Below are 16,548 nucleotides of genomic sequence, written 5' to 3'. Positions count from 1 at the left end.
TGCCTATAAAAATAATTCCAAAAGTAAATAAGTGGGCAGGATTTTTTTTCAAAGAAAACTATCAGTAATTTCATGACACATTCATTTACACAATGATACACTTCATTACACTATGACACATGTATTCACATAGTGACACATTTATTTACACAGTGACACATATTTATTAGTTTCAGGGGACTTTTATACCAGAAGAAATGTGTCATTGTGCAATCAAAGTCCCATGAAATAAATAAAAGCGATCCTTTGAAAAATCCTTATATCAATTGGCCAATTTCTTCATTTAGGGAATTATTTTATTAATTTTATTAATTTAATATGGACTAAAATAGCATTCCATAAGTACTGAGCTGTAGGAATGATTGAGCGAATACTGAAATCATAAGTATCACTTACTTTCATAATTTATTCGTCTACCAGTTACTTCATGGATTAATTGATAATTTACTTTAAGATTTGGTCGATGAAATGTCAAAACCTAATCATCACAGAGGTCAATTAATCACATTAGAAAATCTTGAAAATGGCGAATCTGGCACAATTGCTTCAAAAACATATTTAAAATGTATTTCACAATTCATAAATTATCAAAAGTGTTTGTGATTTATTAAAAATTCAGTTGAGTCCTCCTGTCTATCTCCACAGACATGTAGTGTCTCCCTCCCACCACCTGGGGGCGCCAGCAGCAGTCTGCCAGTTAACAGCAACACGGAAACCATCTTGTTTATTAGTGGCTACATCCTGTTGGTCACAGCTCTTGTTTTCTACCTGGTCTGCAGTTGCATCTCCGCGCTGTACCTTCTTCACAGCATTGCAATATTGAGCAAACTTTGCTGCACACGTCGCTTTAAGCGCTCGGGAGAGTTTTACTTTGAAACATCTGTCTGAACGTCCCTAATTTTCTGGCGGGCTTCAATGTTAGCTAGTGCTGTTAGCTAGCACTGTTAGCCTGCTGCTCCGTGGACAGCGATGACCACTGCCAGAGTTTTTCTTTCTGCGTATTCCGATTGTTGACTAAAAGCGGAGCCCCTCCGTTTATTATGGCGAGTGAAAACACCGAGACAAACGCGGGGAACGACGAGGAAACCAGTCCCCCGTCTGAGACAAACGAGCACGACTATGCCCACTCCGCAGCCAATACCTTTGCCTCCACGGACACGTCCTCCCTCTCTGGTGCTCCGGCGGCTGGCGATGCGCGGGGAAACTTTACTGCAGCTGCTGGAGCCGAGCAGAGCGGGTCAGGTCAGCCCACCACATCTGTAGAGCTTCCCGAACCGGCCGTGGGTGCAGAGGTGGACTGTCCTGGTGGGAATGATGTGGAAGCATCCTCTCTGCCGCAGACCGCAGAAGACTCCCAAAAGGCAGCAGCCTCTGAACTCGCTGGTGCCTCCGTCGCCCCCGGTGCGTCCCGGAGCGGCCGCCGGCGTTCCACGCGGCCGGAGGACAGGAACTGCTGCTGCTGCAAGTGCGAGTTCGAGCGGCAGGGCCGCAGCTTCAACCGGAGGGCCGTGTTCACCTTCACCACCCCAGAGACTGTACACTGGGCCTTCCCGGGGTCCACAGTGACCGACAAGTCCTTCCTGTGCGAGATCTGTGCGCAGGTCATCAGGAGCAAGTGCAAGCGTAAACACAGCGGGAAGAGAACCTTGTGGCTGAAACCACCGGTGTGTGTGTGAGAGAGAGAGACTCGATATACCGTGATATCAATATTAAGACGATTCTGACATATCACCCCAAAACTGTTTCTAAACTGTATTATTAGTTTATTCAAGTACAGAGTTAAAGCATCAGTTTGTTTTTTTCGTGAAAGATGAGCAGTGTTGTAAAAAGTACACAGGAGTCAGACTTTAAAAAGAATATTACTTCAGTAGAAGTGACAATAACTTGTATGAATACTACCTGAGTACTTTTAAATGAAAATAGATTCATTCACACTTGAAAGAAGATTTATATTAAATTGCACTACTGTGGCTCAGATGTGGCATGCAATCTGCAGAATAACTAGTGACTAAAGCTGTCAGTTAAATGTAGTGGAGCTACGTACAGCACCTGAGAAAATGTTCTACATGACATCATTGAAAAACTCAGGCTTTTATTAACACTTGAGCACATGTTGTTGATTGAAAAAACAAAACAAAACACACAAAGCTAGTGAGAAGTTAAATTTCTCGACTCAGGATGTTCCAAAAGTAGTGTATATGTGATGGTGACAGAGCTTCTAGTCTGCAAACTTCATGCCAGATGAAAAGGAAAGAATAATGTCCAAAACACAATATGATCTGCTACATAGATGATTTTGGACACAGCCATAACGTGTAATTCAATCTGTGTTCTTTAGTGATTGTGTTTCATTCACTTGTCTTGTTTAAGTCTTGTTTAAACATGATTTCTGTGTTTTGTTTTTTGATGTTGCTGAGTGCAGTCAGAGATTAGAGACAAAAGGAAGAAAGGTCGCAGGATGGGGAAGAAGAGCAAAGCGGCGCTGCTGGTGAGCAAGTCCTGCTACAAGGCCGCTTTCAAAATGCTCTGGTCTGCCAAAGGTGCCCGGAAGCCCATGATGGAGTTCTGGATCAAACAGTTGAAAGATGAGGTGAGAACAGAATATCCTTGTGGTGCCTTTAAGTTTTCAGAAGTACTACTTTTTTTTCTTAAGTAATCACAGCTTTGTTGTATCCTGGTGCTGGTAAAGATGAAGGCGCTGACGCGGCAGACGGACAGTCCCTTCCATCAGAAAGTGTCGAGCAGGAGGCCACTGTCGTCGTTCCCCTGGCGTCGCTGTCTGAACTGGTTCCAGGACAAAGCTCCACTCGTCACCACCTGCCTCACCTCGCTGTTCCCAGACATCAGCCACCTCTCGAAGAGCAGCCAGTAAGTCTGAGCCAGGTTAGACTGGTGCTTGGTTCACACAGTCCAGACTCCAAATTACCTACTAAGACCTCATCATGGGTTGTGATTGAATCTATGTTCTGTTTGTGTGGCAGCCAGATGTCAGAGGAGCAGGCCCAGACGTTGCTGGAGCGGCGTGTAGTGGTGGCACTCTCCGTCCCGCTCTTCACCAGGAACATCTGGAAGAACAACTACCTGCAGGCCGCTCTAGGGGCAGAGCTACGCCTGCAGGGCTGCTCCGGCTCCGCTCTGGATGCCCTCAACACCATGGGACTGTGTCAGAACAAGGACACCGTCAGGTTACTGCTGCAAAGGCTCCGAACCAGCAAGAAGAACGTGAGTATCATAATTACGTGTGCTGGTAGTGTTTGGCCCAGAACTAACTTGGTACTCAAACAAATTAAGTGAATATTACAATTGTACAATCAGCAATATCAGGTTAGTTTAAGAAGCATACAACTTGTTCTCACTAAAGGGGTTGACAGATTTAGAAGTCCTTATGTGTTGATGTTACTTAACATGAGCTTTCTTCGGATTGACACCCCATGATGGGTTTTTTTTTTGCATATCAAGATCGATTTTAGTTTGGACAGAAAATGAAAAAAAAAACATAAAATTAAATTTTTGCAAATTGGTGCAAAAAAGTGTGTATATTGTGTGTGTGCATCCAAAGCCAGATATATTAGTCCATTGTTCCATTGTTGTCCAAAGGCTCTCAAAATACATCAATGAGCCACACAATGGACACACACACTGTAGTTTATGTTGCCTCAGTCAGACACACACAATTCTGCTGCTCCAAATACTCAACAGAGCAGCAAATGTGGATTAATCACCACTAAAAATGTTGCTCACTAACAAATTCACCATTTCCCTCTGTTTGAGCAGTGTTTTAGGAAATTACTGAGCCTTCACTAGATGTTTTAAGATTTGCATTTTCAGGCAGAGTGGACAAGTCCAATAGTACTGAGAGATCAACTTATAGTTGGTTTTTGTCATGTATAGAGGATAAACTTTCTTTTCTTTGTCTAAGAAGCAAGTTCCTCTCTTAATTTTCTGTCTACCCTAGATCATTTAATATTTGTTTCAGCCACCCAACAGCCGATGTGAAGTTTGGAACTTTGTGCTCTTTTCTTTGCAGGCCACACAAAACGGACAGCAGAGGATGAAGATGAAACAAGAGCAGATGAAAGGAGAACACATGACAGACATTGAGGACGAGGACGAGGATGAGAATGAAGAAGAAGCGGAAGAGGAAATGGACTTGGAAATGGATGAGGAAGAGGAAGAGGAGGAGGAGGATGATGAGGACGAGGAGGAGGAAGAAGAAGAAGAAGAAGAGAGGAGGAGGAATTGGAGATGGCAGCAGAGGAAGAAATAGAGGACGCAGTGCAACAAGAGGAGGGAGAGGTGGATCAAGCAGCAGAGGAAAATAAGAGGAGGAAGAAGAAGGCAAAGAAGCAGAGGAAGGAGGAGAAAAGGAAGGAGAGAGGAAAACGAAAGGTGAAGGAAACTGAGGAGGAAGAGGAGGAGGAGGATGATGATGATGAAGGGCCGGAGGAGAAGAAGAGGAGGGTGGTGGTGGTGAGACTCGGCCTGCTGAAGGGACACTCAGAAGTCGGACGATCTGACCTCTCAGCTCCTTAAGACTCTATAGACTCCGCCCAATAACTAAACAAGCCACGCCCCCAACCAGAGCAGGCAAGAGGCCCCGCCCTCTTCCCTGAGACATGTTGAAAGGCATTCTGGAAATTGTAGGAGGTCAGTAACTGGGGATGGAAACTAATAAGAGCTTTACCTTATTTTGATTTTCATGACATTGAAAAATAAGCCAGAATTGAGAAACTGCTCCACTGAAACTAAGACTAACAACTAAACATGATTATCTGCGCCATTTTTACCCCTGATGGTCGTAGAACAACCGACTCACAAACCTTTTGTTCCACTTTCCCCATTTGATGGAACACTGGTAACATTTTGTTTTACAGCTTCCATAACTCCCTGGTAATTCACTAGAAAGGAAATGATATGTCATTTTCAGATCTTTGAAATGCTTGAGGACAGAACAACGTAATTTGGTGCTAATTGTAGGGACGTGTGATGGAGTACTAGTCATAATCCAGTAATTAAAGCCATAGTGTAATGAAAAAGCTGACAAAAAACAAATACAATCACAATCCTAAATTGTTATCTCTTATCAATATCAAATGCCCGGTAGACTATAGCCAGACTTGAAATTAGGGCTGCAACCAACAACTGTTTTAATTGTCAATTAATCTGTTGATTGTTTCTTGATTATTTGTCTAGTTGTTTGGTTTGTAAACTGTCAAAGACGAAAAATGTTTCCCAAAGCTGGCTATGATGTCCTCACATGTCTGGTTTTGTCGACACCCAACGATATTCAGTTTACTTTCAAAGAGGAAGAAAGAAACGAGAAAATATTCCCATTTAAGAATCTGGATTAAGAGTTTTGACTATTTTTCCTTTCAAGAAAATGACTCGAACTGATTTGACGATTAATTGATAGTTGACAACTAATTGATTTATGGATGCAGCTCTACTTGAAGTTCCCTATGCAATTCTTCATTTCCAACATTAAAACACAATATGGCATTAAAGATGACTCTCATCCTCCATGCTGCTATACCAAACATTTCATTGTTTACAATACATCACCCAAGGAAGAGTCTGTTAAGTAACTGTCCAGTCAGTATAGCAATCTAAGCGGCTCCGTCACTCTCTGTTTGTTCACGTAGCTTGGATCTGCTAGTCAGTCAGTCCGGAGTCTGCAATTTCCACAATTTGCCTTCAAGATTGACCCATAAATAAAATATTTGATGATGTTCTGGAGGCCGTATTTAACGTCTTCATCCCTTGTTGTCACACCTCCAACAACGACATGCTGATTTTCACTTTTTATAGTTTACACATTACAAACAAACTTATTAGTCCTGTCCTGGTTTCCTTTTTTAGCACACTGACTGTGTACTCTCAAAATATTCCCGTATAGTTAGAACCAAATTACCTGTTATTTATTTGTGTTTTACAAACTTTTAATTTTGGCCTTCAGAAGGAAAAAACATAACTCCACCTGGGGTGAACGGTTTATAAAGGAAAGTTCGTTACAGATAAGTGTCAAGCAGCCGGCGCCTCATCTGTTCTTAATGTATATCCAGCTGCTGGTTGATGATCATTATTGTTAGAGTTATCAGGAAAAGTGCTAATTTTTTAATCTTGATTAGGGTTTAAATCTCGTTGTGAAAAGTGGCCGCAGCGCCTTCAGTTCAGAGTTTGGTTCCTCTGACATAAAGTTTATGAAACTCACAGGAACAGAAAATGTTATTTTTTATTCTGCACACTGTCGATGTTGAGGATGTTTCTGTTCAAAGACTGAAGCTGTTTGTTTGTTTTAAACGATGTGTGCGAGCAGAGTGGAAGGACCTGGAATTTACGGCATCTTTTTTTAAGTTTTATTTTCTATGTTAATGGTTTGTTGGCCCAGTGAACCCAACAGAACAGAATCAAGGCTTCGGTATTTTCTTGTGTGAAGCATGTTCAGGCCTTAATGCAGTGTTGCATGATTACAGTCAGTCAGATTAAAGATGGTGTTTATTGACATTATATTACTTTAACCAATAAAACAGACTTTGACTGACGACGGGTGTCGGTATATGTTCGGTTTTCAGGCATTTACAGATTTTTAGGAGACAAATCTGATACATGAGCTTCCAGAAAAATCCGTTTTCAAGTCAAAATTATCTTGAATGCTCAATCGAATGCTTGAAAGTCATACGACTGGTAGTTACCACAACTCCAACACTCCAGGAAGTTAGAAGGAAATTATAGACGCATAAAATCCATACTATAAAGTTTGTAAACTGTCCTGTTCTGTGGTGTTCACTGAATAATTCCAACACTTGGCTCAACTTTTCTCTCCTGGTCGGACTGTTGAAAGTTTCTGAACGAGGAGACGTGTAATATAGTTTGATTTGTAACGAGAGCTTGTTCTTTGAGTTCCTCAAAGCTTCTTCTTCAGAAAATAGGATGGATGTGTTTTCTGACTGTTGGTCTGATGAAGATCATCAGATCTCTGCAAGTTCCCGCAAAGGTTTGCCAATAAAAATGTTTAAGGCTTCACCTCGTGTTGTCTTATTTGTCACTGACTTTTATCTCTGCTCCTGCTCACCTTTAAAAACAAGCATTATTTCAGAGGCAGGAATCATACCATTGGCTAACTTCTTTACTAAAAGTCACCAAGAGCTGTTGCTTGACAAAGGGCCTTCATCCACTATGGTTCTGTCTTGTCTATAGACCACTGATACTCCAATATCAGGTTATTGAAGTGTATTAACCTAACCCCATTTGTGACCTCAGCGACACAAATACCACATTTAACAGAGTCATCCTGATCAAAAACGTAACCTGCTTAAGACACAAAGCAAAACAGGAAGGATACCGAAAGAAAACTCAATGAATGAAGCATCATGAAGGACTGAAAGGTTTTTATTCCCGTAACAGATTCATTTACAGCAACAAAAACATCCACAGAGCTGCTGCAGCTACAATAAATATTCCCGACCACACTCCACCTCCAGCACTCAGCTGGCCCGTTCTACTTCACTGCTGCTTTTAGAGATGAACCCGAGTCAGTGTGAGGAATTATAGTAAGTGAATCGACTGACTATACAATATGTTTTGGTGGTTAGAAATATGTTGGGAGTTAATAGACAACAAAACTACTGAGAATTTAGTCTGCAAGTTTAAATTTGAGAGCACACAGGAACAAGTCAGGACTTTTCAGCAACATGTTCTCAGAGTTTTCACCGGACTTGGGTTTTGTCAGATTGAGAACTTTTCTCAATACTCAAGTTTGTGGAATGAAAACACTTAACACTTTATGTTTTCATTAAACAAAATTAAAAAGAGGCTTTGCATCAGTGTGAAATAAATATGTCCAAATAAATCGTTGCGCTGAGCAAGTTCTCGAAATTGCAACATGGTCAAGTGCAACATCAAAATAAGCTGCACTTTTTTTGATAAAGGTAAACTGTCACAAAATACTGTTATAAATTAAGCATTGTGGCGCCACAGAGATGCCCTGGGGTGAAGAAACATGATTCTTTACACAACAAACCTGCACACTGATCCAATCCTGACATTGTTTTGCGCCCACTCAGCAGTTTTGTTGTTACCAAACATCCTTAGAAACACAGAAAAGCCTACAGGAGAGAGCTACTTTTATTTTGAAGAGTAGAGAGTGGAAAGAGCAGCCAAAGTCGCACACAGAGCTCAGTCAATATTGTCTGCGACTTGACCGAACCCTGTGTGTCCACCGCTCTGGGTGCAGATAAACAGCTGTGCGCTTATTTCTCCAACATCTGGTTGGAAACATTAATCTGGAGCTTTTTAAAAGGACCCGTTTGGCTGTATTTACACATGGTTCAAATGATTTCAATGTCTGTGTGAACAAGACAAAGAGGATTCTAGCATGTTTGTGTGTGTGTGTGTCAGACGTTGAGGGTCTTTTTGACAGAGAAGATGATGTCTTTGATCTGCGGCAGGCTGTTGTCCTCCAGGATTTTGGCATATGGCATGGGGATGTCAACGCCCGTCACCCTGGTGGCCGGGGCGTCCAGGTAGTTGAAAGCAGGACCTGAAAACACACACAGGAAGTTTACAATTGTATTTGAGTGCCCCTTAATTCCCAAATGTTCTCCAATCTCACTGCTAAAAGAAAAAAGTTTCTAACAGGTCTTGATGCGTGAAAAAAAAACAAAAACATTTTCAACGGGAGTTGTATGTCATAACTAAATCTAAAAAGACATTCCAGGTTTTTCCACTAGAAAAGAAAAAAAGTATTTTTTTTCCTAGAGAAAATAAAAAGTAATTTCTTCTCTAGAAAAAGTGACTTTCTTTGAGAAAAAAAAAAGACTTTTATTCTAAAGAAATAATGACATTTTTCCTGAGGAAAAAAAAAACACTGTCTATTCTCAAGAAAAAAAATGAATGAATGTATTTTTCTCTAGAAAAGAAAAAAATAATTGAAAAACATGAAATGACAAGAAAAAGTCAGCAGTTACCTTCCATGACCCTGGCGCAGATCTCAGCTCCGACCCCAAACTGAGGCCAGCCGCCCTCCACCGTCACCAGGTGGTTGGTCTTCATCACGCTGGTCTCAATACAGTCGACATCCAGAGGACGGATTGTCCGCAGGTTGATCACCTGACACAAAGACACACAGGAAGTAGTTAAAAGGCTGTTGAGCACAGGTAATCTGTGTGATTTTACTACAGGCGTGTTCGTTCCTCTACCTCACACTCGATTCCTTCCTTGGCGAGGACAGCAGCGGCATCCAGGCAGTGACTGACATACCGAGAGTGAGTGACCATAGTGACATGAGTCCCTGAAACACAGAAAGGAGAAGAAGTTGAGAGTAGTTCAGACACATACAGACTTTCTGAAGTCCAGGTCACCTTTAGATCAACATCCTCACAGACCTCAACTCAACATTTCCCCAAAAGTATTATCACCATATTGAAGTTTGATAACAAAAAAAAGCTTTTTTTATGCAAACGATCTAAATCTAAATATTTACTCTAAAACTTTTACAGACTGCTGCACCTCTCCTGTAAACCTTATCATTCTGATCGACAAGCAGTCTGTTGTTGTGTGAATCTTCCCTTCATCACAGTCAGGCTGTCATGTTGGTTCCTTCAACTCTCACCTTGTCTCTCAACTTTGGCCTTGCCGATGGGAATGGTAAAATCTTTGGACTGCGACTCCTCTGACATCTCGAAGGGAACACCGTACATCAGCTCGTTCTCCAGGAACACCACTGCAACACACACACACAAACACACATTGAGGCATATTCAATTTACGTCACTTCACGGATTCTGGGGCTGATCAGATAGCTATCCAAGCTTGGGGGTCGTTTGAGATGCATTCTAAGGTCGGTGCTGAAGATGTGTAATAGCACCAGTTTCTCCCTGCTGAAAACATGGGCTTTCAGCTAAAGTTACACTGAAATTAACCAAAGCTCTTCCTGTTGCTGGAGACAGGAAGAATGACAACTGAAAGATAACTAGCAAACCACGAGCAAGCTATTGTCTCCGTCTAACCTCAGGTCTTCTCTCTCTTTCTGACTCTAACGTAACCTCTGATCAGCTGAAGTGTGGTGTCTTACCGGGGTTGTCGTCTCTGATGGCTGATTTCAGGAGACCTTTGGCATCCTCTGCGTTCCAGGGACTCACAACCTTCAGACCTGGACAGTGACCGTACCTGTAGAGACACATCATACCATTGATTACAGGACCGACATCAGCATCACATACTAGCCCCTTTTAGATAGAAAAGGTGGCACATTTGCAGCAAGGTAAAGACTGCAATGTGCCGCCTTGTCTATTAAAAAGGGAGGTGTAATATTCCTTCTTTTCCAAAAAGCCGCCACTTGGCCGCCACTGGGGTGACGTGACGTGAAGCACAAAGTTCGGCGTGAACAGTGAAGCAACTCAAATTTGTCTTCAAAATAAGAGCTTTACATTTCACCCCAGTGAAGTTTATAACCGAATTCTTAGTGGGGGGCTTTTAATTTGAAGGTAGCGACCGTTAGCAGCTTGCCGCTACAACAACAAGCGGACACAACCAAGACAGCTACAGAGACCCAGGAGACGCTAGCATCTCCTGGATCTCAGCGGCTGTCCAGTTGTTCATCTTGATGTCCGTGGATGAAGTGATGGACTGACTGCTGTGATCAGCTGTTTCCTGGTTTTAAAACTCCCCGGCTGTGGGTTGCACGACAGTGCACGTCATCGACACCTCCGCCCATCTCACGCAATTGCCGGCACATCGATGGCTCGGATTTACATAGCACCTTCTGTCTAAATCCGCGGACCTAGCCGCAAAAAAGACGTCCAAATTGGCGACTCGTTGACCAATATAAAAATGGCTACTGTCATTTCAACTATTATTTCCAACATTAAAGGATAGGATCCTTTCTTTGGGACTCTGTTTACTTGACTGTATACCTATTTCATGTCTCTTGGCCCGTCTGACTTGCCTTCAACAGATCTCGGCTCATAAACTCACTGACACAATGGTGGACAAAACTCCAAAAATAAGTTGTGATAAAATTACTATAGAGAAAACTGCACACAGTATTCAGTGCCAAGTGAAAGTAACAACAGCATCAGGTGTAAGTGAACGCACCATGCAGCGAAGCACTGTGAGTGCTGTGCAGCAACGCCCGCTGATGCTCCGTTGGGTCCTCTGAAGACGATGGGCACCGACTGAAGACCAGCGGACATGTAGTAGGTCTTTGCCGCAGAGTTGATGACCTGGTCGATGGCTTGCATGGAGAAGTTGAAGGTCATGAACTCGCAGATGGGCCTCAGGCCGGCCTAAGGGAGACACGGTTTGATATGAGAAATCAGTGTTACCTTTGTTAAATAATGTATATTTGTTTTGTGTTACAACATAGGTATTTATTTATTTATTGAGCTGCAATAAAAAAATCATCAAGTAGAGTTCTTCACAGGTCTGCTCAGTTCCAGATAGAGACCTAGTAACCGATGTTGCCATGTGGATAAAAAGAAACTCACCATGGCGGCTCCGACAGCGATTCCAGTAAAACCCATCTGTACCAGACAGAGAGAGAGATGTTAACAGCTGAGAATAGTTTCTCTGGAGGAGTGTTTGGATCACAAAGCTAACACAGTTTACAACAGAGAATGTGAAGAGTGTTTCACCTCTGTGATCGGGGTGTCGATGATGCGTTTGTCTCCATACTTCTTCCACAGACCCCTGCTCACCTACACACACACACACACACACACACACACAGGGTATTATCAACTAATGTATGTCTAATCCTGACTGCTTGCATTTCCCACCTTGCTGGTCTTATTTTTAGTGATCTTCTTTGTGAGTATAATGTTACTTTAGATTCAAATGAGGGACAAAACTACAGCAATAAGAACCAAGATGTAATAAACTGTAGAACTGTGAGCAAAGATTCTTTAACTGCCCCACATCTTGTTTTATCAAAGGCCATTTTGAATCTCAGCATAAGTTGAAGAATTGGGATGAGTCAAGCTGTCTTCTACTGAGCGTCTTCTCACCTTGTAGGCGCCGTCGTACTGGGCCACCTCCTCACCCAACAGGAACACACGCTCGTCCCTCTCCAGCTCCTCGTCCATCGCCTGGTTCAGGGCATCACGGACTGTCACCTGACAAAAAAACACAACAGAGCAGCAGTCAGTACAGATCCACTACTGTCACCCATAGAACAGAGGTCATCCTCATGTCTTTCACAGGTGAAGACGTCTGATTAGTGAAGTCTGCCTAACCTGACTTTTTTTTGTTAGTGCAATATAATTCCAATGTGTGCAAACTTTACTCAAGCTGTCCTGAGTGACAATTCCACAGAGATATGTTAATAAGAAATGTAATTAAAAGGTAAAGTCGCTTTCTCTATAAAAAAAGGTGCACATCATTATTTATATACTGGTCATCTGCGGCCTAAATCCAGTGTAAAGATTTTCTAGGTTTCTCTGTTTTATATTGCTTTAAAATGAATCACTGGTTTTTGTTGTCCACATTTATAACTGTGTCTACTTATGTGTAGTGCACCAAGTAAAACAAAATGAATTTCCTTTTACGTGTAAACAAACATGGCCAATAAAGCTGATTCTGATTCAATAGTATATATTTGTAAAATTGTTAGTTAAGACACAAAGTGATCTAAAAATGTCACTGTTTATCTCTTCGTGTGACAATAAAGACTTTGAATCTTGTTAAAAAAAATTTTTTTTAATTCCCAGATTATATTTATTGTCTGTGACCTTAAAGTGTTATCCACAGTGTCAATAAATGAAACAAAGGAGCAAAATCCTCATTAATCTTACAAATACTGAAAATTTAGTGATTTACGGTTAACATTACAGCTGGATGATCATCTCTGATCTTTAGTAGATAAAATAATATACAATACATTGAAGAGGACAGCTAATCTTTATCTTTTTGTCTTAATGTCTGCTGTTGCTACCAATGACCAGTTCTACATGTAGCCTCAGTTCAATCAGGTTTGACATGATGTGACAGCCCACATCTCTGCTCAGTGACCGGACAACAGCAGGAACTCTTAAAATGACTCGTTACCTACTCCGACAAGGAATCCACTGACAATGACCTCTGCCAAATGTGCTTTAACATTTCACTCTTTGGTTGTAACAACTTATAAACACAGATAGAGAGAAAAAAGGGAAGACAACAGTTGGGATGGTTAGCTTTAGCTAAAGTTAGCCTGCTAGCTGCTAACACTGACCTGCACAGCGGCCGGAAGACTCCTGTGAAATTCCCGCCGCTGCAGAGCCGACACGGCATTCTGTCGAGACACAAAGAGGCGTTATAAAATATATTACCCATTAACAAGCACAGAATGGTGATACATGAGATAGTTTCTTCAATTATCCCATACCTTTCCTGTGCGGAGAAAGCACCTCAGGGACGCAGCCATGTTGAACCTGTCCTCTGCCGGGGAGAAGGCGGTGACTCTACTGAGGTCGAGCGATTTCAACCAATCACAGCTGCAGTTTACAACTCGGTCGGAACGTGTCATAACACAGAGCCAATCACAGCGGCTCAGCTGAGACGGGGGCGGGGCAAACAGCCAAAGGGTGAAAAAAGGAAACAGAAGCCAAGGACATCGTCCTGAGCTGCCTTTATGTAGGGAAGACCAAAACTGCCACGAGGAACAATACATTAAAAGTGACTATGACAAAGGTAAAAATACTTATGGAAGAATTACTGGAAAATTAATCTTTTTTTCATATAGTGTCAAGATAAACATTTGCCCTTAAACCAGATGTGTAGCAGCTCCTATCATGCAGATGTGAAAAATACAGTTACCAAGCTCAGAATGATGTTGCTTTTGCTGCTAACAGTAAGTGGAAGCTAACGATTACCCTGTTGGGAAAACAGATAGTGTAGTATGTTAGAATAGTACACATCTAATTGACCAATGCAGGTGAGAATAGAGCTGATGTGGCTGAATGTTGACTACAATGACCCTGCCTAAGTCTGATCCCCGTCTACTGGAGAACCTCTGAAGACATTATTTAAAAAAAAAAAACCTGCTCCTTAAATCAACTGACTTTGAATATTGATTTGACTATTTGTATGTAAAGTAATACTGAGGATATTGTTTGAAGAAAATAAAGAAATTAGGAATATAGAATAGAAATATGAAATAGAATATGATGTTTTTATTATTATGTTGTGCAGTAGTAATAGCCCACCATTTAAATGTTAATAGAGTTTGAAACCGTTTCACCATAAATGCATTCAAACTAATTATGCACTGGTGCCCCATCAGATGGAGGTCACAACTCTAAACAACGATCAAAAATCTACATTTAAACAAGTAAATGTTAATGTTAATATATTACTGACAAAATAGTTTACCATACATTCTTGAAAAGATCAGAGATGGACTGATTAACTACTTATATTCTCCATCTTACCTTCTTTTTAAAGCATTTAAGACAAAACACTAGCTAAATTAAACACGAAGATATAAGACAATCTTTCAAATGATTTAATCTATAAACCTGAATATGTCAAGGTTTTTTTCTTCATGGAAAATGGAGATTGTTGAATCAACATATTCACTTTCCAATTGTCCTACTGCTGAAATACTTCCATAAATTCAAAAATATTTAATATAACTCATGGTCAATATGATCAAATAAGAAGTTATAAGAACTCTGACTTATCATATATAAAGTGTCTGAACATTGTATACAATTGAATTTATTCAGGCATTTTTAACCTTCCACATTTTCAAGGTTGGTTAAAAAAAATTTAAAAAATCAGTTTTTGCAATAAACACAACTTACTCTCAACTTTCCTGAACCATTTTTATTCAAATATTCGGTTGATACAGTTATCATGTCATCACAGCAGGCTCGCTATTTTTTATTTCAATAATGATGATGAGGATAATTGCAGCTGCATTAAAAGTGGAGGAGATGATTTTACCTAAAGGTGACATTGGGATAAAACATTTGATGCATCTATTTTGTGGAAACGTTAAAATGACCTGGAGATTGAAGAAGAGTGTTGTTTTCTTAATACCAATTTTCTCTGGAAGTCTGAACTTAATCTTCTAATCATTTTCACAAACACAAACACACATCTGGAATTGTCTTTCATGGGTTAAAGTGCTGCAGAGGAACATTCTGATACAATTTAATGACCATTCAAGACCATCGCATTGGACCGGATTGCACTGAACAATACAAACAAACGATTTCAGCAAAGAGCAGTCGTCAAAAACAAGCTCCGAGTGCTTAAACTTGGACTGTCGTGATCGGAATGATCAGGCGGAAAAATTCACCTGAACTCAAGATTCACGACAAAATCTGCTCCAATAGCAGCTCTGTCTGCCACAGAGGCTAACACTTCAGCACACAGTATGTCAGGTGATCACAGGTGAGTGGGATTCATGAGAGCTGAGACACGTGAAATAAAGAAGATCAGACAATCTGCTACTGCTGCTTCCACTGTAAGTAAAGTATCCTGGCGACCTTGTGATGATGTTTTTGTACCCTGACATTTCATGTTAGCTCACACACACTTTTACAGGAATCATTTTGAGAAAAAGCCTTTTTTTTTTCAGGTCACAACATCCTGCGTGCTAAAGTGTTAACATCTTCTTCAGACAGAGCTTCAAACATACCGATGATGTGGTTAGAGATATTGTCACATACAATATTACAACAAAAAAACATTCAGATTTCCATAGGCACAAGGATCCATATGGCACAATAAAATAAAGGAATCTCAGCTCTGTGACAACGACAAACATTAAAAAATACAAAACAATTAAAACAAAAGCAAAACACTTGAGAATAATAACAGGATTCAACTGGATAAGGGTCTGAAATTAACCTTCAACAGCCGTCAAATGAAGGTAAACTGAGTTAGTTGTTAGACTTTAACACTGAAGGGCAAACACGTCACATCTCTGATAACACAGATGTGACTGATGTTCTTCTTTCAAGGGCGCAAATAAATTCAACTTGTATGAAAGATGTGAAACTTGCTGCAGAGAGAAAAAGATTTCCTTGCTTTTAATGTTGATTTCTTATCGTACATAACAAATCTGAATTCTTAAAGCCCGACACCGCTTCCTCATTTTGTTTCGTCTTGTGCTTCTTTCCTTTTCCTTTTCAACTAGATCATTACAATTTTGTCTCAGGGTGCTTGGTAAACATTTTAAACCTCAAACATTGGGGGCGGGAAGCATAAATGCCATCTGACAGGACTGAATCAGATACCAAGTTATTATGTGTTATGATAACCTCATTATTAGAAACTCAAATCCAGAAGAATGAGTAAAAGTCGACGTTTTAAAAAAAAAGCCACATTTGAAGTTTGACATTTGTTGCATGACGGAAAATTGCTCTTAAACAGATGAAACACTCGTAAATCATGATTATTGTTTAAAGCAATCCCTACAGGAAACTTCAAATGATCACATGACTGTAAAAGTAATGTTGACTAAATGTGCAACTCTGTAGCAAGTTTCAAGTCTTGGCCAGTTTTTTTTTTTTCCAGAGAAATTACTGAAACAAACGGCTGCCTGGAACAAAAGAAATC

At 40.8% G+C, this 16,548-nt stretch overlaps 2 protein-coding genes across 2 annotated transcripts; one reads left to right on the top strand and one right to left on the bottom strand.

Annotated features, from left to right (window-relative positions):
- Nucleotides 1-715: 715 nt before the first annotated feature.
- On the top strand, nt 716-7,023 carry LOC115583202 (uncharacterized). Its single transcript, XM_030419755.1, has 5 exons — nt 716-1,664; nt 2,423-2,590; nt 2,690-2,868; nt 2,982-3,222; nt 4,028-7,023. The coding sequence occupies exons 1-5, from the start codon at nt 1,041-1,043 to the stop codon at nt 4,265-4,267; spliced, it is 1,452 nt and encodes a 483-aa protein (XP_030275615.1). The 5' UTR covers nt 716-1,040; the 3' UTR covers nt 4,268-7,023.
- A 348-nt stretch (nt 7,024-7,371) lies between these two features.
- pdhb (pyruvate dehydrogenase E1 subunit beta) lies at nt 7,372-13,476 on the bottom strand. Its single transcript, XM_030419756.1, has 11 exons — nt 13,364-13,476; nt 13,211-13,270; nt 12,006-12,113; nt 11,634-11,696; nt 11,487-11,522; nt 11,095-11,285; nt 10,073-10,167; nt 9,611-9,721; nt 9,198-9,289; nt 8,967-9,108; nt 7,372-8,539 (listed from the first exon to the last, which is right to left on the bottom strand). Exons 1-11 carry the CDS (start codon nt 13,400-13,402, stop codon nt 8,394-8,396), a joined length of 1,083 nt encoding a protein of 360 aa, XP_030275616.1. The 5' UTR covers nt 13,403-13,476; the 3' UTR covers nt 7,372-8,393.
- Nucleotides 13,477-16,548: the final 3,072 nt, after the last annotated feature.

Source organism: Sparus aurata, chromosome 6 (genome assembly GCF_900880675.1).
Source record: "Sparus aurata chromosome 6, fSpaAur1.1, whole genome shotgun sequence".
In the NCBI taxonomy this organism is placed as follows: domain Eukaryota; kingdom Metazoa; phylum Chordata; class Actinopteri; order Spariformes; family Sparidae; genus Sparus; species Sparus aurata.
The sequence above is the reverse complement of the archived record's forward strand: the minus strand, read 5'-3'. Positions and strand labels throughout refer to the sequence as shown.

What these genes read in the sequence shown, in the direction of transcription:
- pdhb (XM_030419756.1), bottom strand. Translation starts at nt 13,402, where the DNA reads ATGGCTGCGTCCCTGAGGTGCTTTCTCCGCACAGGAAAG. An exon ending in TCGACACCCCGATCACAGAG is followed by an intron (nt 11,523 to 11,633) that starts GTGAAACACTCT and finishes TGTCTGGTACAG; the next exon opens with ATGGGTTTTACTGGAATCGC. An exon ending in AGGAAGGAATCGAGTGTGAG is followed by an intron (nt 9,109 to 9,197) that starts GTAGAGGAACGA and finishes TCTTTGTGTCAG; the next exon opens with GTGATCAACCTGCGGACAAT.
- LOC115583202 (XM_030419755.1), top strand. Translation starts at nt 1,041, where the DNA reads ATGGCGAGTGAAAACACCGAGACAAACGCGGGGAACGACGAGGAAACC. An exon ending in TCAAACAGTTGAAAGATGAG is followed by an intron (nt 2,591 to 2,689) that starts GTGAGAACAGAA and finishes GTGCTGGTAAAG; the next exon opens with ATGAAGGCGCTGACGCGGCA. An exon ending in CACCTCTCGAAGAGCAGCCA is followed by an intron (nt 2,869 to 2,981) that starts GTAAGTCTGAGC and finishes TTTGTGTGGCAG; the next exon opens with CCAGATGTCAGAGGAGCAGG.